This window comes from Bos mutus, chromosome 11 (genome assembly GCF_027580195.1).
Source record: "Bos mutus isolate GX-2022 chromosome 11, NWIPB_WYAK_1.1, whole genome shotgun sequence".
Lineage (NCBI taxonomy): Eukaryota > Metazoa > Chordata > Mammalia > Artiodactyla > Bovidae > Bos > Bos mutus.
In genome coordinates, this window is record NC_091627.1 from 84,879,109 (window position 1) to 84,903,861 (window position 24,753).

General features: G+C 38.0%; 1 protein-coding gene across 5 annotated transcripts in view; it reads left to right on the forward strand.

Annotated features, from left to right (window-relative positions):
- MAP4K3 (mitogen-activated protein kinase kinase kinase kinase 3) overlaps positions 1–24,753 on the forward strand; it is a 184,826-nt gene that overhangs the window by 82,581 nt on the left and 77,492 nt on the right. For 4 of the 5 annotated variants that reach the window (XM_070379693.1, XM_070379695.1, XM_070379694.1 and 1 more), the window contains exons 3-4: positions 11,884–11,974; positions 23,753–23,817. In XM_070379693.1, the coding sequence (XP_070235794.1) occupies positions 11,884–11,974; positions 23,753–23,817 (156 nt within the window). Of the gene's footprint in view, positions 1–11,883; positions 11,975–12,827; positions 12,957–23,752; positions 23,818–24,753 lie in introns of those variants that run through there. The other variant, XM_070379697.1, reaches the window with a different exon arrangement.

The window sequence follows — 24,753 nt, forward strand, 5'->3', positions numbered from 1 at the left end:
GATTAGTGATGTTGAACAAGTATTTGTATACCTCTGGGCTGTTCGTAATGTCTTCTTTGGAGAATTATCTATTGAAGCCCTTTGCCCATTTTTTAATAAGGGTTTTTGTTTTGTTGGGGTTTTTTGTTTATTTTTGCTATTGAGTTGTAGGAGTTACTTAGATACTTTGGATACTAATCTCTTATCATATATATGATTTGCACATATTTTCTTATTCTTTAGGCTCCTTTTTTGCCCTGCAACAGCTTTCTAGTTTAATGTAGTTGCACTTTTCTATTTTTGCTTTTGTTCCTTGTTCTTTTCACATCATAGCCAAGAAGTCATTCCAAGACCAATGTTAAAGATGTTTTCCCTTTATTGTTTCTGGTCTTGGGTTTAAGTCTTTAATCCATTTTGAGTTGATTTTTGTGTGCGATGTAAGAGACAGATGGATCTCGTGTCACGTTTCTGTATGTGGATATCCACTGTTCCCATCACCAGTTGTTGAAGGGACTAGTCTTTCCCTATTCTGTAGTCTTGGCACCTTTGTTCACATCTACTGATCATATGTATATGGGTTTATTTCTGGGCTCTCCATTCTCTTCCATTGGTCTGTAGGTCTGTCTTTATGCCAGTACTGAAAGGTTTTGATTACTGTAACTTTGATTCTTGTTTTGGATAATCAAGGTCTTTCATAATGGTTTCATATGATTTTTAGCATTGTTTTTTCTAATTCTGTTTTTTCAAAAATGCCATTGGGGTTTTTACTGGGATTGCATTGAATTTGTAGATCACTTTGGGTAGTATGGACACTTTAACAATATTAAGTCTTTTAATCCATGAATATGGGTGTCTCCATTTATTTCTTTAATTTATTTCAGCAGTACTTTGTAATTTTAAGTATGCAAGTCTTTCATCTTCTTGATTAGTTTATTCCTAAATATATTACTCTTTTTTCATGAAATTGTGTAATTGAGATCTTCTTCATTTCCTTTTCTGAGTGTTCGTTGCTTGGGTATGTTGATTTTGTATCCTAAAACTTCGCTGAATTCATTTATTCTAACAGTTTTCCTGTGGAATTATTATAATTTTCTACATAGAAGATTATCTTGTCTGCAAACAAAGACAGTTTTACTTCTTCCTTTCCAATTTGGATGCTTTTTATTTCTTTCCCATCTCTCTGGTCACAGGACATTTAACATGATCCAAAATAGACAAAGAATCAAAAAGATGAGAATTCTTTTGGGTGTATCAATTTTTAAATAAGAGCTACTCATTTAAAAATAATGCCTACTACAAATGCCTATCTACAAATTCAATGCAATCCCAGTAAAAATCGTTCCCTTGTGTCAGTTTTTTTTCCAGATGAATTTAGTTATAATTTTTTTATGTTCAAAGGAAGATTTAATTGGTATTTTGGTTGGAATTAATAATTACATTAATTCAGAGATAAATTCATGAAACAGTTGTCATCTTTACCATAGTAAATTCTTTTGTTCATAAGTGAAATGTTTTTCCACTTTTTTCAATATCTTCTAACTCCAAAAATACTTAAAATATTTAATTAAATGTAGCCCACACATTTTAAAGCTTATCTTTAGGTACGTAATTTAATTTGATGTATGTATTCTAACTTGTTGACTTGATTTTTTTTTTTTTTAATTGTTTCTGGTTGTTTTTTCAGTTGATTTTTTTTTTTTGTTTGTTTTCTTGCTTTCCAAGAACACAATAATATATATTGCAGATAGTGAGAACTTTGTATTTCTACTATTCATACTACCTTATTTTTTCACTTGTGGGTTTCAGTTGCTTAGTACTTCTAGAATAATTCATTAAGTCCTTCAGACTCCGTTCAGACTGAATGCCCCTATTATGTGTTGGGAGACAAGAGTAAATAAACAGAGAGTGTATTAGATGTGATAAGTGCTGTGGAGCAAAATGAAGCAGAGTAAGAGTGTTGTAGAGTTGTAGTTGTGAGTTGCTGTTTTATATGGGGTTATCAGAGGTCTCGTCTTAGAGGGAACAGTTGAGTGGAGCCCTAGAGGAAGTGAGAAATCAAGGCAGCTGAATAAAAAGTACACAGGCTTTGTTTGAGTCAGGAGCTGTGTATGGTATTCACGGAAGAGCAAGGGAGCCAGTGTGGCTGAAGCAGAGTAAGTGGGGGAATAGTAGGAGAAATGGAAGTAGGTTTACAAATAACAAATCATACTGGGTGACAGCAACAGAGGTAATAGTTATTAAACATGTGTGAGACCTTGTTCTAGCTACTTCTTTCATTTAATCTTTGCAGTAACCTTCAGAGGGAGACACTGTTATTTCGATTTCATAATGAGGAACCTGAGCTCAGAGAAGGTGAGGATTTGCCTAAGATCATACAACCAGAACGTTGTGAAACCAAGTTTCATAGTTCAATATTTTGATTCCAAAATACTTGTCCCTAATCTTGACCCTGTGCTAGACATGTTGAGTCCAGCAGCAAAGCGTAGATTTAATGTTACAGAAATAAGGGAGTCAATCCATTTCAGTGAATGGCAACTCCATCTTTCCAGTTGCTCAGACTATATGTTTGAAAGTGGTATTTAACTCATCTCATTTTTTCATACTCTACTTCCAGTCAGACTGAACCAGTTGGCCCTATCTTTAAAATAGATCAAGTTGGTGATCACATCTTTCCATCATCACTGCTCCAGCCCTGGTGCAAGCCAGTGCACATCTCCAGGGATTGATACACAACCTTCTGAATGATTTCCCTGCTCCCATTGCTCCTTTTGTTTTCCACCCAGCAGTCAGTGTTAGCATGTCAGGTCTTCGCGGATTCCTGTCTCAGGGTACAAGACAAAGTGCTCACATATGATATACCCCATCATCACCCACATCTTCTGCGCTCTCTCCTAGCTCACTCCACACCAAGCACAGCAGCCTGCCTCCTATTCCAAGAAGCCAGGCAGTTTGACCCTTTTCAGGGGCTCCCTTCCCCTTTGTATCTTTAGTCAAATATCTTCTTTCTCACCCACTCTCTTTAGCCATTCCTGCCAAATCCCTATTCCCTCCTTTGCTTCATTTTTCACCTTACTACTCATTGCTTTCGAATATACTATATAATTTTGCTGACTTATTTTGTTCATTGCCTGTCTACTTACATTAGAAGGTAAGCTCTGCAATGTCAGGGATTTTTGTTTGTATTTTTTTTTAAACTGGTGCCATCCCATTACTGGCAGATAGTAGTTGTTAGTAAAGATCTGTTGAATAACTTTAAAAAAAGAGAGAAGGGAGTTACTTAAGGTTTGACTCTAAGGTATTATAGTGATGATTGTGCAGCATTTTTTATCCCCTGTAAGTTTCCTAAAGTCAAGGAAAGTCTTGTTCATTTCTAGAACTCTGCCCATGCTCTTTAGTATGTCCTCTTTTATGTCATATTAGCTGCTCAGTGTGTGGTGATTGTTGAATGTCTTCTCAACACAGAATGTCCTAAGAATAACTATTCATCTTCACCCAAATGAAAGCACTAGATATTTTCACAAATAATATATATACACAAATACATCCTCATACACATATTTCTTTACATGCTTACACACTAACGTAAATCAGATCTATAACAAAATAACTTGCTTTTAAACTCTTTAAAAGTTATAATTAAATGTTTTAAATTCTAATCTGTATTGTTAGTTACCACGTTAATTAACTTTTGATACTGCAAAGAATTATTTCATTATCATGACATTTGTCATGACACTTCTAGAAAAACATGTTGGCTTCTGAGAGACATGAACATGTCACTTAGAAGAGACACATAAAGATGCCCCAAGGAAAATTTAAAAAACAAAGAATCAAGAAACAAAAAACCAAAGGTAATTGAGGGTGACATGTAAACTTGTTTATTACTTCATAAGGAAAGAACTAGGGAAACAGAAGACTCACAGTTTACAAGTAGACCCAGACTTGGTTTCCTAAAGACTTGTCTGTTGGTTCACCTCCCAGTACAGATAATCCTTACATTTGCCTGTTTTTCTTATAACCTCTCCTTCCACTCATTGTGCAGATACACATAAGAATACTTGGACTTAGATACATAAACTGTTAAAAAGACCACAGTGGTAGTGCTACCCTGCCAGTTGTTCTCTTTTGACAGCTTCACCATATTTATCTAGCAACAGTGTTTGTGGAATTTTATTTGCTTTATTGAATTTTTTGCCGATTTTTTGAAAATGTAAGTGGATAGCTTATTAAGACGAAAGTGAAAGTGAAGTCACTCAGTCATGTCCGACTCTTTGCGACCCCATGGGCTGTAGCCCACCAGGCTCCTCCATCCATGGATTCTCCAGGCAAGAGTACTGGAATGGGTTGCCATTTCCTTCTCCAGGGGATCTTCCCAACCCAGGGACTGAACCCGGGTCTCCTGCATTGTAGGCAGACGCTTTACCATCTGATCCACCAGGGAAATCCATTAAGACAAAGTGCTTATGTTAAGAGTAGGTCTTACAGCTCTCACATATATGAATAGCTTTTTACAGGAAAGCATTAAATTAAAAATGTATAAAAAATGGACCAAATACAAATGTCTATAATCTTATTCATTTTATCTGTCCTCTGTCTGTTAAAAGGATAGTCTTGTGTTTGTAATCCACTAAAACATTTGTGAATTAACAGTTTGGAAAAGCTACAGTTTGGACAACCTTTTTAGTAAGTAGTTGGTAATTGCATCACTTTAGGATAATGCTAACTGCTGTAATAACTAAACTAGAGCATAATAAGTTTTCATTATCTTCATTATATCCACCATAGTTTGACCTCAGGTCAAACAACAGGGAGGGAACACAGCCCCACCCATCAACAGAAAACTGGATTAAAGACTTACTGAGCATGGCCCCCTCCATCAGAACAAGACCCAGTTTCCCCCTAGTCAGTCTCTCTCATCAAGAAGCTTCCATAAGTCTCTTACCATCAGAGGGCGAACAGAATGTAAACCACAGTCACAGAAAACTAACCAAACTGATCACGTGGACCACAGCCTTGTCTAACTCAATGAAACCAGGAGCTATGCCGTGTAGGGCCACCCAAGATGGACAGGTCATGGTGGAGAGTTCTGACAAAATGTGGTCCAATGAAGAAAGCAATGGCAAACCACTTCAGTATTCTTGCCTTGAGAACCCCATGAACAGAATGAAAGGCAAAAAGATGGGACACTGAAAGATGAACTCCCCAGGTCAGTAGGTGCCCAATTGCCACGGGAGATCGGTGGAGAAATAACTGCAGAAAGAATGAAGAGACAGAGCCAAAGTAAAAACAACACCCAGTTGTGGATGTGACTAGTGTTGGAAGTAAAGTCTGATGATGTAAAGAGCAATATTGCATTGGAACCTGTAATGTTAGGTCCATGAATCAAGGCAAATTGGAAGTGGTCAAACGGAGATAGCAAAAATGAATATCAACATTTTAGGAAACAAAAACGGACTGAAATGGGTGAATTCAATTTAGATAACCATTATATCTACTACTGTGGGCAAGAATCCCTTAGAAGAAATGGAGTAGCCATCGTAGTAAACAGAAGAGTCCAAAATGCAGTACTTGGATGCCTCTCAAAAACGACAGAATGATCTCTGTTTGTTTCCAAGGCAAACCATTCAGTTATCACAGTAATCCAAGTCTGTGCCCCAACCAGTACTGCTGAAGAAGCTGAACAGTTCTATGAAGACCTACAAGACCTTCTAGAATTAACACACACAAAAAGATGTCCTCTTCATTATAGGGGACTGGAATGCAAAAGTAGAAGTCAAGAGCTACCTGGAGTAACAGGCAAATTTGGCCTTGGAGTACAAAATGAAGCAGGGCAAAGGCTAACAGAGTTTTGCCAAGAGAACACACTGGTCATAGCAAACGCCCTCTTCCAGCCCCAGAAGAGGAGACTGTACTCATGGACATCACCAGATGGTCAATACAGAAATCAGATTGATTATATTCTTTGCAGCCAAAGATGGAGAAGCTCTATACAGTCAGCAAAAACAAGACCAGGAGCTGATTGTGGCTCAGATCATGAACTCCTTAATGCCAAATTCAGACTTAAATTGAAGAAAATAGGGAAAACCACTAGACCATTCAGGTATGATTTAAATCAAATACCTTATGATTATACAGTGGGAGTGACAAATAGATTCAAGGGATTAGATCTGATAGAGTACCTGAAGAACTATGGACGGAGATTCGTGACATTATACAAGAGACAGTGATCAAGACCATCCCCAAGGAAAAGAAATGCAAAATGGTTGTCTGAGGAGGCCGTACAAATAGCTGAGAAAAGAAGAGGAGCGAAATGCAAAGGAGAAAAGGAAAGATAGACCCATTTGAATGCAGAGTTCCAAAGAATAGCAAGGAGAGATAAGAAAGCCTTCCTCAGTGATCACTGAAAAGAAATAGAGGAAAACAATAAAATGGGAAACACTAGAGATCTCTTCAAGAAAATTAGAGATACCAAGGGAATATTTCATGCAAAGATAGGCACAATAAAGGACAGAAATGGTATGGACCTTACAGAAGCAGAAGATATTAAGAAGAGGTGGCAAGAATACACAGAAGAACTATACAAAAAAGATCTTCATGACCCAGATAACCATAATGGTATGATCACTCACCTAGAACCAGACATCTTGGAATGTGAAGTCAAGTAGTCCTTAGGAAGCATCACTACAAACAAAGCTAGTAGAGGTGATGGAATTCCAGTTAAGCTATTTCAAACCCTAAAAGATGATGCTGTGAAAGTGCTGCACTCGAAATCAGCAAATTTTGAAAACTCAGCAGAGGCCACAGGACTGGAAAAGGTCAGTTTTCATTCCAATCCCAAAGAAAGGCAATACCAAAGAATGCTCAAACTACCACACAGTTGTACTCATCTCACATGTTAGCAAAGCAATGCTCAAAATTCTCCAAGCCAGGCTTCAACAGTACGTTAACTGTGAACTTCCAGATGTTTAAGCTGGATTTAGAAAAGGCAGAGGAACCAGAGATCAAATTGCCAACATCTGCTGGATCATGGAAAAAGCAAGAGAGTTCCAGAAAAACTTCTGCTTTATTGACTATGCCAAATCCTTTGTGTGGATCACAACAAACTGTAAAAAAATTCTGAAAGAGATGGGAATACCAGACCACCTGACCCGCCTCCTGAGAAATCTATATGCAGATCAGGTAGCAACAGTTAGAACTGGATGTGGAATAACAGACTGGTTCCATATCGGGAATGGAGTACATCAAGGCTGTATATTATCACCCTGCTTATTTAACTTATATGCAGAGTATATCATGAGAAATGCTGGGCTGGATGAAGCACAGGCTAGAATCAAGATTGCTGGGAGAAATATCAATAACCTCAGATAGGCAGATGACACCAGCCTTATGGCAGAAAGCGAAGAAGAACTAAAGAGCCTCTTGATGAAAGTGAAAGAGGAGAGTAAAAAAAAGTTGGCTTAAAACTCAACATTCAGAAAACAAAGATCATGACATCCGGTCCCATCTTTTCATGGCATATAGATGGGGAAACAATGGAAACAGTGAGAGACTTTGTTTTCTTGGGCTCCAAAATCACTGCAGTTGGTGACTGCAGCCATGGTATTAAAAGACGCTTACTCCTTGGAAGAAAAGCTATGACCAACCTAGACAGCATATTGAAAAGTAGAGACATTACTTTGACAACAAAGGTCCATCTAGTCAAAGCGATGGTTTTTCCAGTAGTCATGTGTGGACTTGAGTTGGACTATAAAGAAAGCTGAGTGCCATAAAATTGATGCTTTTGAACTGTGGTGTTGGAGAAGGCTCTTGAGAGTCCCTTGGGCTGCAAGGAGATCCAACCAGTCAATCCTAAAGGAAATGAGTCCTGAATATTCATTGGAAGGATGTTGAAGCTGAAACTCCAATACTTTGGCCACCTGATGTGAAGAACTGACTCATTTGAAAGGACGCTAATGCTCGCAAAGATTGAAAGCAGGAGGAGAATGGGATGACAGAGGATGAGATGGTTGGATGGCATCACGGACTCAATAGACATGAGTTTGAGTAAGCTCTGGGAGTTGGTGATGGACAGGGATGCCTGGGGTCGCAAAGAGTCGGACACGACAAAGCGACTGAACTGGAGTTTTTATTGCAAGTTTATGTCATAGTTTAGAGCAGATGTTCAAGTTGTTGGATGAAATTTTTCTTATGATGACTCAGAGACCCAGACTTCTCACATTTTCTGGGACTTCACAGTGTCATGTAGCCTGCTAATGGGAAAACAAAGAGCAGGAAAAGGGCATATTTTTTTTTGTCCACATCCCATTGGCGAGAACTAGTCTCTTGGGCACATCATGTTGACAGGGAATTGTTGTCTTTTGACTGGCTGATTGCCTCCCAGCAGTAACTTCCCTACCATGAAAGGGAGAGCGTAGATATTTTGTGAGTGGCTAGTCAGCTCTGTCGCACATAATGTTGATAGTAATTATGTGTTAATTTCCTATGGCTACATTTGCAAATCCCACACTTGATGACTTGAAACAGCGCAGATTTATTCTTAATGTTCTGGAATTTAGAAGTCCAGAGTGTGTTTCATTGGGTCTAGATCAGAGTGTCCACAAGGGTGCTTTTCCTCTGAATATGCTAAGGGAGAACCAGTTTCCTTGCCTTTTCTAGCTTGTAGAGCTACATTCCTTGCATTTGTTAATTCTTGGCCTCTTCCTCCATCATCAGAGCCAGCGGCATAGCATCTTGCTCCTTGCCTTCTTATAGTCAAGTCTCCCTCTGTGCTGCGCTCAGTCGCTCAGTCGTGTCCAACTCTTTGCAACTCTTTGGACTGTAGCCTGCCATCCTCCTCTGTCCAGGGGATTTTTTAGGCAAGAATACTGGAGTGGATTGCCATTCCAAGTCTCCCTCTCCCTCCTCTTACATTTGATCTTAGCCAAAAAATGGAGCAGTGATCCCCTCTGCCTCCTGTTAAAAGGACACTTGTGATTACACTTAGAGGGCCCACCCAAATAATTCAGGATAATCTCCCCATTGCAAGATCCTTAATTTAATCACACTTGCGAACCTCTTTTGGCCATATACGGTAGCATTCACAGGTTTCAGAGGTTAGCATCTGGCTCTCCTTGGAGCCGTTATTCAGCCTACTAAATAGATAACATTTTTTACCACTTGGTATGTGTCATGTTTATTCTGAGAACTTTGCATGTATTAGTTTGTATTTTTCTGCCTGCCTACTTGGTTTATTCATGATCTCTACTTCTAGGCTTGCCTATTTTTCTCAATTAGGTTTTGTTTTTATTTTTGCCATCCTCTGGAAGATATATACTTCACTTTCATGTCTAAAAATTTTACCAAAAACGCCTAGACTCTCAAAATTGGAAAGAATTTGCAGTATCCAGTTAGGTATGCTAAGATTTAGGCAGGGAGGGCTGTTAATTTATTCTTTGGAATATTTCTCTTGAACTTTGATAAAAGTCCTTTAAGTCTGTTAGGCTCCTTTGGATTAATTAATGTAATAAACTGCTTTCTTTTTTCCTTCTCAAATCTACCTTTTTCAGTTACCTTTAAAAATCAAATTGTGAGTTTTTTCCTTTGAATTTTTTTTCCCCACAAAAATGTTGAATTTCATTTGGCCATTGTCCTAATCACAGGAATTGACTTAATAGGATAAAAAGGAAGCACTTTGTATCAACATTTCCTGGGAGATAGTTGAAGGCTTAAAGTCACTCATAGGTTTTAGTAAAAGCACAGGAGTAGCAAGCAAAGTGGAGAAGGCGATGGCACCCCACTCCAGTACTCTTGCCTGGAAAATCCCATGGACGGAGGAGCCTGGTGGGCTGCAGTCCATGGGGTCACACAGAGTCGGACATGACTGAAGTGACTTAGCAGCAAGCAAACAGTTGTATAAAACATGCTAATAACTGGATGAAATTAAACCAAAAGCCGATGTTCCTGATTTAGAGTCATCAGGTAGAGGCATTATGTTCTGTCATGGATTCATTCAGACAGCTGCATATTATTGATTACATATTAGGTGCTAGGGATGCAAAGGTCATAAAAGCATCATCCTGTTCTGTAGGCTGTCACAGTCCAGTGAGGATGTAGACATGCAGACGTTGATGCACTGATGCTTGCAGGTGTGACAGAAGCTACAGCTCAAGGTGGCTTAAACAGTACAGGGAATTTATTGATCAAAAACAGGTATATCTGAAAATGACCAAGGCAGATGAGATTTCCAAGTTTAATTACATTGTCACATGCCTTTCCCCTTCTCCCCTTTTTTTGTTTCTTCTTGCTGTTTTCTGCAGATCAGTATTATTCTGGCTCCCTAAGAGGTTGTGTGATGACTAACAACTTCAGGGCTGCCCCCCAAAAGAGAGCAGCTTTCCTCTAACCATTAAACTAAAGTCCTGGAGTTAACTTTATCTCAACTTTGATTTCCTGTAACCCAGTTACCAGATTGGGGAGAAGGATAATCAAGAGGCATGTGAAAAAGCAAAATTTAGAGCTTACAAAGTATTTAGTATATCCCTGAAAATTGGTATTAGTCTCATTATGGCTTTATTATTTTTATCTTGGATTTTTCTTAATACACTGAAAATCAAGAATTCTTAATAGTGGAAAGTAAACCCAGCAGAATATCCTCCTGGTTTAGTGATTTTTCTTTTGAAATTTTGAAGATATAAAAATTTGCTACTCTCCCTTTGGAGATCTTTGATTTTCATTTCAGTGCAGAAATGACAAATCTGACATACTATCTCTTCTCTACCTCTTCCCTGTGACTGGGACTGTATTGAGTTCATATGTTTCACAGTTAGGCTACTTCAGGTCTCAGTTACATTTACAGGTGGAAAATGCCAAGACCAGAAATGTCAGGGCTTCTCATTACAGCCTTGCTTTTATGATTTAGACTGCTTTGGGAAGCCTATTTTTGACTTTGCCACTAATATTCATTTAATCAGATTTTTTATAGTATATAATGCTTTAAAAACTGAATTAGTAATAAAAAGCTGCTTTGATTTAAATGTAAGTACTTCTACATGTTCTTTTTCTGCATAGTCTCTGGTTTACCACATTTGCATTCATGGCAGTTCTTTTTCTCTCATGACAAGTGTTCATTCAGGAGGCATAGTGTGTGACATTGTTATAGGATTGCCAGATCTTATTTCAAAGAATTTGGGCAAGGAGGAAAGGAGTAGAAGGGGAGAGATTACTTGCTTACAGTCTGACCAGGCTTAAATACAATCCCATTCTACATCTCAGTACACCTGGGACGAGGCACTCGAATACGGGATAGGCCTGTGTGTGGGGACCACCTGGTAACCCAGTACTGCTAAAGGCCGCTCAGCTCTACACAGAGAACTGTGGAGGTACATTTGATAGTCTGGGTGTCTAGGGGTTCCTACCCTATCTTTAAAAAGAATTGCTTCTTTGTGTAAACTTATATTAAATGTTATTTGCTAATAAAGGGAAAAAATAATGTATTTCTAGTGAATTATGTGATGATTATATCCAGGGCATAATTGTAATAATAGTAAATGCTTATCTAATGCTTTCTTTGTGTCAAGATACTCTTCTAAACATTTTACATACATTAGTTCACTTGACCCTTCCAACAGCCCTATGAGATAGGTTATTATTATTTTTTATCCCCATTTTACAGAGGAAGAAATTGGCACAGACAGATCAAGTAATTTGCCCAAGTCCACACAGCTTCGTCAGGGACAGAATTAGGATTCGAATCCGCAGAGTCTGGGGCCAGAGTTCATACTTTTAATTGCTGTACTTTACTTTCTGTCAAGAAAGGACTGAAGTTATCATTAAAAATAATATCAGCATAATTTATTATGTTTTGAAACAAATTGACATTTTGAAATTTACCTACTAAATATTCAACATGCTTATTTTTTATTCTAGGAGAAGACTTTGCAGTTGTGCAGCAAGAAATTATTATGATGAAAGACTGTAAACACCCAAATATTGTTGCTTATTTTGGAAGCTATCTCAGGTACATTGTTTGTTTCCCTTATGAAAAGTAATAATGATTTCTGTCATTTAATCCATTTAACAAAATTAAGTTAGCTCAAGTACCATGTTTTGTATATTTCTTCATGCTTTGGAGATACAATATTTTCACATGAATGGAATTTTTGTGACCTCTCTAATTCTGTAACCAGTACCACAGTCTGTGATATGTCTCTTGTACTCTTGGAAATTCTGGATGTAGTTTCACAAGTAAAAAGTTCTATGGTCTTTCTATGGTAGAGATCTAAATAAACCATTCTGTACATGCCCCTTTCTTCTAGTCTTGGGTGAATTTAGAGAGTATATCTGTTGTTTTTATTAGAACCTTTTTTTTTTCTTTTGTGCTTCTATCCTCAGAGTATTACATCATCCCTTCCTTTCGTTTTATCCAAAGGACTACAAATTATAATTATTTCACTAGCTTCTTATTTTCCCAGGTCCTAAAGTGAACTTAGAAAGACTGAATTTACCACCCCTTGTTTTGGTTGGCAGGACCAGGCTGGGTTTCCCAGATCATATTCCATAGGGGATGACCTCAAGGTCAAATCTTGTGTTTCATTCACTTCTGTATGTAGTTATAAGTTGACTACTGTGACCTAATTGTTTTCAAGGTTCCTTCCAAAAGAGGGGATTGCAGAATGTTTTCTTAGGTATTAAAAAAAAACAAACTCCTGTTTGGTTCCCATACATTGTAGGGTAAGTAAGATAAGGATGTAACTTATTACAGCGCCCCTTCCATCTATGAGCCAAGTACAAAACACTTCTCCTCTTCTGATGCAGGCACAGCATATGGAAAAGACTGGGCAGTTCTGCCCTCTCTTCTTTCCAGCTTGTGAAAAGCCAGCCGGACCAACTCTTCTTGATTCTAACTACTCTTGGACAGCTTTGATTGCCCACCTTCATTGAGGTCGAAGGGTGGGTTTAATGGAGACTTTAGTTCACATAGGGACAGGTACTACCCCCAGGTCAGTGACTATTAAACATTTTGAATGGGTTCTTTAACAACCAAGTTGAAACTGCTTTAATGGTGAGTGGTTCAGACAATACTCTTAACAACCATTTCTGCATCCGTTTTTATTTTATGGACAGACCCAGCACAGGCAGTTACTGTTATCAGCTCAAAGAAGTCTCTTAAAATCTTTTAAATTCATGATACAAATAATCGATTGCTATCAATATGTTAAAATTATTTCAAAACAATTTGTTTTACTATTCTTGGTTCTAACAAAATGACCCTGCTTAGACTCATTTGGGAGAAGTATTACAAAGTTTTCTTCCTCCAAGGAAGAATAGGTAATTTAAGAGTTTCTGTGTTTCCCCAAAGACATTAAACTGAGTATTTCTCAAACATGGCCTGAGTCTTCTAGAAGTAAGGGACCATCCACAGTCTAACTGTTATCCCAAGATAGCTGCACCCATTTACACGTCAACCTTGGGGTGGTCTTTCTGTGAAGGAGACAGTAGTATAGTTGCTAGTTCAGAGAGCCTAGAGTTCTGGAATCAGGTTGGTTGAATCCTGACACCATCACTTACTAACTGTGTGATTATGGCAAATTACCTAATCACTCTGTGCCTCTGTTTGCTCATCTCTAAAATGCAGATAATAATAACAGATACATGATGTGATAGCAAATGAGGGTAATTGGTAAATACAAGTGTTTAGAACAATGATTACAACATAATAAATGCTTGATAAATGTTAACTGCTATTACTACTATTATTGGTACAATTGCTATTACTATTAGCTATTTTTTGAATACCATCAGGTCCGTGCCTTATTTGATTTTTTTCAACAATGCTGTTAACAATTTTACTCTGGTAAATATTCTTCCAGTTTTACAAATAAGGTGTTTGAGAGAGTTTCCTACCAAGTATTTAGTTCCCAGTCTCATTTCAAATTATTCACAGAAGCTTTGTGTGATACTTTGCTCGTGAATCACATGACTTTTGACTTGGCCTTTCTACCTCTTGGCAAAAGAGCTGACCAGATAAACTTCTAACATTTCACATCTTACCACCTGCCCTGCCCTGCCCCAGAAAATCCGCCAAGCTCGTGTTACACTAAATTGGACATTAGACTTTTTGGCTTCCTTAGGCAGGAGCCTTCTCACACAGGTTAAGCAGCAGCACATTTGATCTTGTTACCAGAATGCAGAATTCCTTTGGAGTTTATATCCATTTTTGTTGAGGCTTTGGGCAAAAGAGCACAAGCTTGTAGTCACATACTCTTTAACCTTAACTTTGAGACTTGCTGCAAGAGAGCCAGTTTGAGGTTATGCCTAACAAAAATAGTACTTCCTTTTAGATTTCAGGAAACATGTATTCTGACTATATTTTGAATACCCTTTTTTGAAAAGTAAACTTTTAAAATTGAAAGATAACATACATACAGAAAAGTGTGCAAATATCTGTTATGTGTATAACTGGATGGATTTTTTTTTAAAGAGGGTACTTTTATTTTAATCTGAATATAAGAATGCAAAGGGCAAAACTGTCCAGAAACCATAATGAAACCGACAAAATTGAGGTTATTATTATTATTTTTTTAAGTGAGGCTGTGTTCATTTGGAGTTGAATGATTTGACATAGGAATACTGGGATTTTTTAGGGGGATTTTTTGTTGTTTTGTTGGTGGTAGGTTTTGGGGGTTTTGTTGTGTTTTTTTGTTCTTTTTGCCACACGGCAACACATGTGGGATCTTAGCTCCAAACCCATGCCCACTGCAGTGGAAGCTCGAGGTCCTAACCACTGAAACACCAGGGAATCCCCAGTACTGTTGGTTTAAATAGATAGTTTTATTCTGTAACTTGTATAGCTGATGAAAGTAATATGAAAGCAAATGGTAGTTATTAATATAAAATAGCAATTAATCCTCTCTTTCTCTTTTCTTCAATAAATTCTTCCCTGCTTCCCTAGGTAAAGTCTAGACCCATCCAAATTCAGACTCTGGGATAATGATCACTAGCCTTGTGGGGTGTTAGAGCTGGAAGGGACTAAGAGGTCTTGTCACTTTAGCCCACGCTTTTTTTTAACTGATGGGAAGATGGAGTACTGGATAAATGACTTCTTCAGGTTATCCAACTACTCATTGTAGGCACTGGGATTTAAACCTGGCTTTGCAGGTACCTCGCCAGCATTTTTTTAGGTATAGGTATTACATAGTCCTGGAGAAGGCAATGGCACCCCACTCCAGTACTCTTGCCTGGAAAATCCCATGGATGGAGGAGCCTGGTAGGCTGCAGTCCATGGGGTCACAAAGAGTCGGACATGACTGAGCGACTTCACTTCCACTTTTGACTTTCATGCATTGGAGAAGGAAATGGCAACCCACTCCAGTGTTCTTGCCTGGAGAATCCCAGGGACGGGGGAGCCTGGTGGGCTGCCGTCTATGGGGTCGCACAGAGTTGGACACGACTGAAGCGACTTAGCAGCAGCAGCAGCATTACATCGTCCAGAAAGGACAGATTTAGTCTCCAAGGAAACATGGTTTCTTGGATTCTTTCTCATTACTGAATGATTTTACAGAAGGCAAGGAGCTTGTTTGCTTGAACTTGATACAAGCCCTCTAAAATATATATTGTTCTTAGTGACATTCTTCTATCTTGTTGCCATTGTAGCCTAGTATAACAAATTTAGGCCAAAAAATGAGGAAATTGAACTAATGTAGTTTGTTAATAAATTTCCCCTCCAGAAAATTACACTTAACCCTTGAATTTACTGAATAGATGACCAGCATATAATTAATTTCAGAAGCATATTTTATAATAGGATTATAGTGAGCTATGATTATTTCCCAAGGAAATCTCAAGACTGAGCCTCCTATAAAACAGGAGCCTAATATTCTTGATGGTGCCTTCCTTATTTGCTCTTCAATATCCTTAAAAGCCTGTGTTTATTCCAACAAGGACCTACTATAAAACACATAGAACTTTACTCAGTATTCCGTAATAGCATAAATGGGAAAAGAATTTGAAAAAGAATTGTTATTGTTCTTTTTCAGTCACTGAGTCATGTCCAATTCTTTATATCCCTGTGGACTGAAGCACACCAGGCTTCCCTGTCCACTGTCTCCCAGAGTTTGCTCAGATTCATGTTTATTAAATAAATATATATATATGTACAGCTGAATCACTTTGCTCTACACCTGAAGCTAATTCAAAACTAACTATGCTCCAATACAAAATTTTAAAAAATATTTTAAAGGCCTGTGTTTATTGAGTGCCTAATTATGCATACTATGCAATAACAGCTGACTATATAAAACATTTCTTTGGAAATTTAAAGTAAGTAGTCCTGGTTTCGTATATATATTTATGTATTTCTGTGTATATATTTATAAAACAACAGATTTAAATCACTTATAGGCCTATTCTTTATTCCTAGAAGAACTTCTTTTAAGCTTCTTTTAACTATTGTTTCTTTTAAGCAAATTATGATTTTGACTTCAGATTGCTTCTGAGCTTTCCTTAGCCCAGCGTATCCTTTGAATAACAGCAAATGCTCCTCAAAAGATAAGCCTTTGGAGGATCAAAGCCAGATTTGTAAAAACAATTTTATTTAGATGATGAGATATTTTAAACCTTTGAAATCTAACGTACTTGAACATAATTTAATTTACAGTAATAATATACTTCTAAATCACCACCACTTACAAAGTGTTTTTATATTATTTCTTAGAATGTCTGGAGTCCTGTATTGATTTCTGGAGATGTTAAGATAGATAAAACAGCCCTTGCCTTTAAGGAGCTTATTATCGAATAGAAAAAACAAACATGAGCAAATAATTGCAACATGATATGCTAGGTGGACACGACTGGGTGACTTCACTTTCACTTTTCACTTTCATGCATTGGAGAAGGAAATGGCAACCCACTCCAGTGTTCTTGCCTGGAGAATCCCAGAGATGGAGGAGCCTGGTGGGCTGCCGTCTATGGGGTCGCACAGAGTCGGACACGGCTGAAGCGACTTAGCAGCAGTGGCAGCAGCATGCTAGGTGAGGCCCTCCAGGTGGCGCTAGTGGTAAAGAACCTGCCTGCCAGTGCAGGAGACGTCAGAGACCTGGGTTCAATCCCTGGGTTAGGAAGATCTCCTGGAGAAGGGCATGACAACCCACTCCAGTATTCTTGCCTGAAAAATCCCATGGACAGAGGAGACTGGCGGGCTACAGGCTATTGGGTTGCAAAGAGTCAGAAATGACTGACACACAATATACTAAGTACAGTAATCATTTTGATGTCAGTTAACAAAGTGGTAAAGATGGTAGAGTATCTGATTTTGCTAAAGCGAATCAGAGAGAGCTCTTTGAATGATACGATTCCCAAATGGTGTTAAAGGGTTAGTAAGCATTTACTGTGGTGTGTGCATGTGTATAGAAGATTATAATTTCTGACAAAGGAAATGCATGCATGAAAAAATCATGAAGTGTTCAGGAGACAGCTAACAATCTCACATTAAAGCTTAAGGGGAAAGGGTGTAGTTCAGAAGGTAAGGCCGAGGAGATTTAGGCAAAGAAAGAAACCTTTTATGCCTTAATTAAGAGCTATAAGTGTAGAGCATATTTGTTGGAAGGCTTTAACTCAGAGATAGTATATTCTGTGGGGGAGGAACTTGGAGTGAAGGAGAGTAAGACAAGGAGTCAGTTAATTTTATACAGTATATTTATTACAGTAATCCAAGAAAGAGATGGTAGTCTCTTGAGTTGTACAGAAAGTGGAAGAAATTTTTTTTCTAGAGCCAGAGAGAGGACTTGCCAGGGAAACCACAGAATCTTAACTAAAAATGCCTTTTTGAATGTTCACACTATGAAAATTAAAATTACAGTTAAGTCATTTTAATTTATACCTAGTTACTCTTTTTTAGAGCAGAACATGGCAATCCACTCCAGTATTCTCGCCTGGAGAAAGAGACAGAGGAACCTGGCAGGCTACAGTCCACGCGGTCACAAAGAGTCAGACATGACTGAAACGACTAGTGCACACATCTTTTTTTAAAAAAAGAAACTTAATTTTGGAATATGTTCGATTTACATAAAAGTTGCTAAGATAGTACAAAGAGTTCCCTCAGCTTTATCTGATATTAACATCTTGCATAACCCTGGGACATTTGTCAAAACTTAAGAAATTAGCATTAATACAAAACTATCAGTTAAACTAAGATATTTCATTCGAATTTCACCAGGTAATCCCTAATAGTCCTCTTTAAGTGTGAGAGATTTGATGGAACTACCTTACAAGGTACTTTATTACACCAGTATTGCTCAGGTATTTCTACCGAACATTTGTTTTGAGGGGTGCTCATATGTGGGTTTATGGAAAAAATAATTTGGGGGCGAAGCAAATCAGAGAATTTGTATTTCCTCTTTATCTTTGTCTTCCCTCGCGCCTTCTGCTGTTTGTTCTTCTCTTCCTGCTCTCCCTTCTCCCCTTCCCAGCTTTTTCCGTCTCCCCTCCTCCCCCTTTTCTTCTCTTCGTCCTCGTTTCCCCACCCTTTCCTCCCTTTCCTGCATCTCCTCCTTCCATTTCTCCTTGTACTCTGTCTCCCCCAACCCCACTGGTTTTCTCAGAGCCCTTTAAATATCAGTGGCATTGTTAATTTCCAAGAGAAGGTTAATATATGACATTTCTAAAACTCATTTCACTGTCCAGCCGTTAACTTTGAGGGAGCGTGCTTCACATAGAGCTGCTGTCCTATGGTCCATTCTTGGTCAGATATTATGCCAAACTGGGGCTTGTTAGGTAGAATTACAGAGAAATAGGTCACCTTGTATCCCCTGAATACATAGCTACCCCTCATTGTTAAAGGGGAAGCAGGCGGATGGGTTCCATATACAAAAGGCAGTCATTTTTTTTTTTGCCTATGTTTAAAAATGAACCAAAACATTTTAAATTCAGCTCACATTAAAATAAGTCATCCTAAATTAAAACACCCAGCAGTTAGTGAACTTTACATTTTTCGCATGGGGTGGGAGGAACAACTTGGTGTGCCCGTTTGTAGCAGACATTCAAGAGCTGTTTATCCTTGGTAATCATGCTCACATTTTTTCTTTTAAAATATTTTTATATTTGGGCAAAATATATAAATAATTATGCTTAGTTTGTTCAATTGGTGTGGGAAGGTTAAAAGGTATGTTGTATTGATAGAAATGATAAACTCTTCAGTGAAATATATATTCTAGTAAACACTGAACTAGAAGGTGAGAATAGTGAATTTTGCCCTTATTTATTTTTCTATTCCTTGTCAAATAGAACAGTGATTTTAGAGGATAAGAAAGAAGAATTCTAAGGATTTGTTGAGTCAGGGAATTAAGAGACACATATATTTACCTCAGTGATTAATTGTATTTCAGTCCCAAATACCCAGGGACAAAGATTTTATAATTTATTGGCCTGCATAAAGTGGACTAATGTGATTCAAGTTCTTTCCTGTTAGACAGATGGCTTGGTGAATGACCAAAAGCAAATGAAGATTCACCATCACAAGAGGGACATTCATGGAACAGATGGAAGTCATTTTTCTAATAAATTCAGAATATTCAAACATTTTTTATAATAGCAGAGTTAACTAAATAGAGAGTTATAAAGGTGAAGTATTTTATACCTCTTGAAAAGTAAAATTTTAAATGTATTATTACAATTTTTTCCCTCAGTGTGTAAGTTGGAAAGTCATTTCACATAGAATGAAGAGAAAATTGTACTTTTAAGCAAGGTAGGCAAAGGAGTAGACCAACTTCAAGGAGAGGATGGTGTGATACTGAAATATGTTAAAAAGTAGAGAACTCATTTCCTACATCCATTTTCCTTACTAAAGGAGAATTGTTTTCAAAGTAGCAAGAGTAGGAAAAGCATTATTAAGAAGGAATTAAAGCACAGATAGATGAGTAGATAATTACAGAACACTAGACACTACCTGAATCCAAGCCTTTTTAGATTTATATAAAGTATATCTCACTACTGTACTGAAAATATAGCAGACACGATGGCCATCCACTGTCAGTGAGTGCCTTTTGACGAAAAGGAGAGATGTCAAAAGATCAGTGATCACATTGACCAATTCGGAAAGGAAAAGGTGATTTCTAGAAAATACAGACCGTTAAACTTGTCGGTCATCTGTCCCCAACAAGCATCTAAGATAATTAATCACATAATTAGCACTTACAAGAAGGAAGTGGTGATTAACACAACTTTAGTAAGAAGTTACATCAAATCAATCCCATCTCTCTCCTATTTTTTTTCCTCTTAGAAAAGGGCAGTTTTATCTATTTACACGTTCTCTGAGTTCTAGGAGCATTGTAAGCAGTGTAAATAACTGCCCAACAAGATGAAATATAAGAAAAGAAGTAGAAATGGCTTAACGTTTATTGGGCTTATTAAATTCGAGGTCCTTTACTAAGCAGTTTACATGTTATTTCTGTTTATCCTAAGCAGATCCCAGAACAACCGTTCAGCCAGTTTTTGTAAGGTGTGAGAAGTCCCTGCTGCCTGTTTGCATAATCACTTGCAACAGGAATTTTACATCAGATTCATGTGCAACAGATGTGAAAATATTTTAGAGCCGTAGTTCTCAAAACATTTTGGTCTGAAAGCTCATTTTTTTCTGCACTCTTAAAAATTATTGAGTACCCCAAAGAGCTTTGGTTTCTATGGATCATATCTATTGATACTTACTATATTAGAGATAAAATTGAGACGCATTTGAAACAAGAATACATAAGCACATATCCCAGTAGCCATCAGAGGACTTACATCATCATCTCACTTCTGCAGCCTCTGGAAGACTCCACTGTATTCTCAAAAAAGAGTGCAAAGGGCAAGTAATTTTTAGTGTTGTTATGAAAATGGGTTTAACCTTGCTGACCCACTGAAAGGATCTCTGGCACTCTTAGAGGGCCCCAGACCATACTTTGGAAACCATTGTCCTAAAGAAAGGATTCAGTCTAGAGAGATCAGGCTATGAAATCCTGCATTATACATATTGAATTATAGTCTAAGCATCATTTCAAAGAATATTAGTTGATGGACTTGCCTGAGCCTTACACCTCTCTGTGCAACCAAAGGTGCAGAGAGGTGCCAGGTGGTAATTCTGAGCAGTATACATAGCTATTCATGTCACCAGTGGAAAAATTACTTCTTAAGCTCATTAGTGGAGAAGGCAATGGCACCCCACTCCAGTACTCTTGCCTGGAAAATCCCATGGACGGAGGAGCCTGGTAGGCTGCAGTCCATGGGGTCGCTAAGAGTCGGACACGACTGAGCGACTTCACTTTCTCCTTTCACTTTCATGCATTGGAGAAGGTAATGGCAACCCACTCCATTGTTCTTGCCTTGAGAATCCCAGGGACGGGAAGCCTGGTGGGCTGCCGTCTATGGGGTCACACAGAGTCGAACACGACTGAAGTGACTTAGCATAGCATAGCATAAGCTCATTAGTAACCTCACTTCTTGTTGTTTAGTGGCTAAGTCATGTCTGATTCTTTGTGACCCCATGGACTGTATCCTGCTAGGCTCCTGTGTCCATGGGCTTTCTCAGGCAAGAATACTGGAGTAGGTTGCCATTTCCTTCTCCTGGCGATCTTCCCAACCCAGGGATCAAACCCACGTGTACTGCATTGGCAAGTGAATTCTTTACCACTGAGCCACTTAAGAAGCCCAGCTAGGTCATACTTTACCATCAGCTGCCATGTCTCAGTTTCGTCGGTGCGTGGACCACCTGTAAATGTGAGGTCCTGATTTCTTTCGCTGGGCTTCACTCTCTTCAACTTTGTAGAATCATGGCAGTTTGTACTCTTGTTTGCTGACCACACTCTTTAATAGTTTGTGTTCGCTTGTTACATGGTCCATGGTCCATCGTACCCAACCAGGTCAGCTCAGCTCTCAGGTCTGCTTCATCACACCAGCACTGCCATACGTGTCCACTTGTTAGTATACTGTTCATGTACTACTCTGAGGGCTTCCCTTGTGGCTCAGCTGGTAAAGAATCTGCCTACAATGTGGGAGACCTGGGGTGGGAAGATGCCCTGGAGAAGGGAAAGGCTTCCCACCCCAGTATTCTGGCCTGGAGAATTTCGCAGAGTCAGACACGCCTGAGCGCCTTTCACTTTTCACGTGCTGTACTCTGAATAGTACTTAACTCTGGGTGCCACGTTTTAAGAGACACTGACAAACTAGAGACCTTCCAGGTGAAGGGAACTAAACCAAGGCATCCACAAACAGACCGTTGTTTTACAGTATGACCTCAGCCCATTCTAGCTTCATGTCTTGCACTCTCTCTTCAGGTAGCCTGAATTCAGCTCATGCTAAATCATCCACAGTCTCTCAAATGTGGGTCTTCTTTCAGATTTTCATTCTTTTGCACAGACCTTTTCCATGTCTCTTGGCAGTGAGTTCCTACTTTAACTTCAAGACCCAACTCAAATGTTTTTTCCTCTCTTAAATATCCCTTAACTTTGCTAGTTTTTTTACCTCTAGGTTCTTGCAGAACTTATACAAGGCCGGATTGTCCATTAATCAAACTATAATTCTGTCAAGGGGTCACCAGACCTTTTCTTTAAATGACCATATAGTAAACCATTTAAGTTTTGTGGATTTTGTGTGTTTCTCTCTATCACAATAGCTCACCATTGCTTTTAGTACAAAAATCAGCCACAGATAATATGTAAGTGAACAAGTTTGACTATGTTCCAGTAAAACTTTACACGGACACTAAAATTTGAATTTCACATAATTGTCATGTCAAGAAATCTTCTTTTGACAACCCTCCCCCAACCATTTAAAAATATGAAAACCATTCATAATTCGTGGTCTGTGCAGAATCAGGCAGCAGGTTAGATTTGGCCCACTGGCCATAGTTTGCTGACCCTGGATCTAATCAATTTGTTTATTCTTTCACTCACTCATGTATTCATTCATTTATAGAATAAATACTCATTTGCTGGATACCTAGGCACTATCGATACAGGGGCGAGAGAGACAGACATATGTCTCTATTGTGTCTCTATTATGAAGGCAGAATCTTCTGTGTTAGACTGAGCTTGCTCATCTCTGGCCCCCAAGAATAGTACATTTCCTGGTACGTTTTGAGATGAAGTAATTAATGATTCAACAAAGGAATGAACAAAGGAATAAGCAATTATTTCTTTGCTAATTATTTCTCCTGTGACTTATGATTATGCTGTCTTATAATGTAAATGTGAGAGAGAAATTCTACTAAAGACAAGTGAGTGATAGTTTTTCTTTTCTTTTCTTTTGTTCTAAGTGATAAATTTTTAACAAAGGTTATTTTTGAAAGATCTTTGTTGAGTCTAGATATGAGGGTAAAATTTACATTTTGTCTGTTTTGTTGATAAGAGCGCCATCAAAGTGATGTAGTTTAAGATGTATTGCTATTCTATGTGATAAATCTTCTATATAATTTTTGGTATGAACCTTCTAATTAGCATTTAACTTTTATAATACAGTCATAAGGCAGATGGATAACTGATGGAAGGGAAGTTTTTAACTAAAGGGACATTTTCTCTCATTTGAATGTGCTGGATGACATCTTTATATCCTGCAAAAGGTGTATTTTAAGAATTAAAACCTTAGGTTGAGTTACAGTAGCACATAAGTATCGAAGATTCGTTTACTCATAGAGATTAGCTTCTCTCTTAAATAGCACATTGCATTTATGTGGTTTTTCAAGGTATTAACATACAGCCTTCCAATACTTGTTACTTCAAGTAGTTTTAATCGTGAAAATGTGATAATGCTTATTTTCTTTTTATAGGCGAGATAAACTTTGGATTTGCATGGAGTTTTGCGGAGGTGGTTCCTTACAGGATATTTATCATGGTAAGACCAAAAGTTGTATGTTAAAGAGATTAAGTAGACTTTCTTAAAATGCAGTTATTTACTATATTAAACATCAGTGTTTTGTGGAAAGTATGTTTTATCATTATACTGTATGGATACATAAGGAAATTTAAGATATATACAGGCGAAAGGAGCATTTGCTTTCTAAGTTAGAAAGCTTCATGCAGTGGAATTATTTGCTAATTCTAAAGAAGGCATTTTATATATAGTTAGTTCAGTTGGAATAGGAAACAGGAAATGATAGATTTTCCAGAAGTGCTTTAGAAGGTATAATGAAGAAAGTGGGCTTTAAATTGGTCTTTAAAAGATTGGTGAACTTTGGGTACAAAGAAGAGGGAGATGTGCTCTCCTGGGGGCGAAGCAGCAGCACGGTGACATGAAGGTGTGGTTCGAGATCACTCTCAATGTCTGGGGTGTGTCTGGGATCAGATCCAGAGAGCCTCGAAAGCCAGAAAGAGGGACTTACCGGGTAGTCTAGTGGCTAGGACTCATTGCTTCTACTGCAGGGGACATGGGTTCGATCCCTGGTCAGGGAACTTAAAAAAAAAAAAAGGTCAGAAAGAAAAACTTGAGAATATTGAGTATTTCTGCTTTATGAAAAGTTACTTATTTTCTGAGAATATTTTTATTAAGTGTGGCTATTCTTTCTATTTGATAATTTTTTCCTTTTTATTAATAACATTTTGATGTCAAAGGTTCAGTGAAAATTGAAAAATATTTGGCACCATTTGCATTACAGAACATAGTGTTTCTGGAAGTTGGTTATAAATTTTAAAAGCTATTTTTCCCTTTTATTGTCTTCATTTGGACTAATTTCTCTACTGTGTTACTTATTGATTTAATTTCCTTCTTTCTTAAGTTTTTTTCAACTAAGTCTCCTGGTGGTAAACTCAGTCTTTGATCCTCATTCTTAAA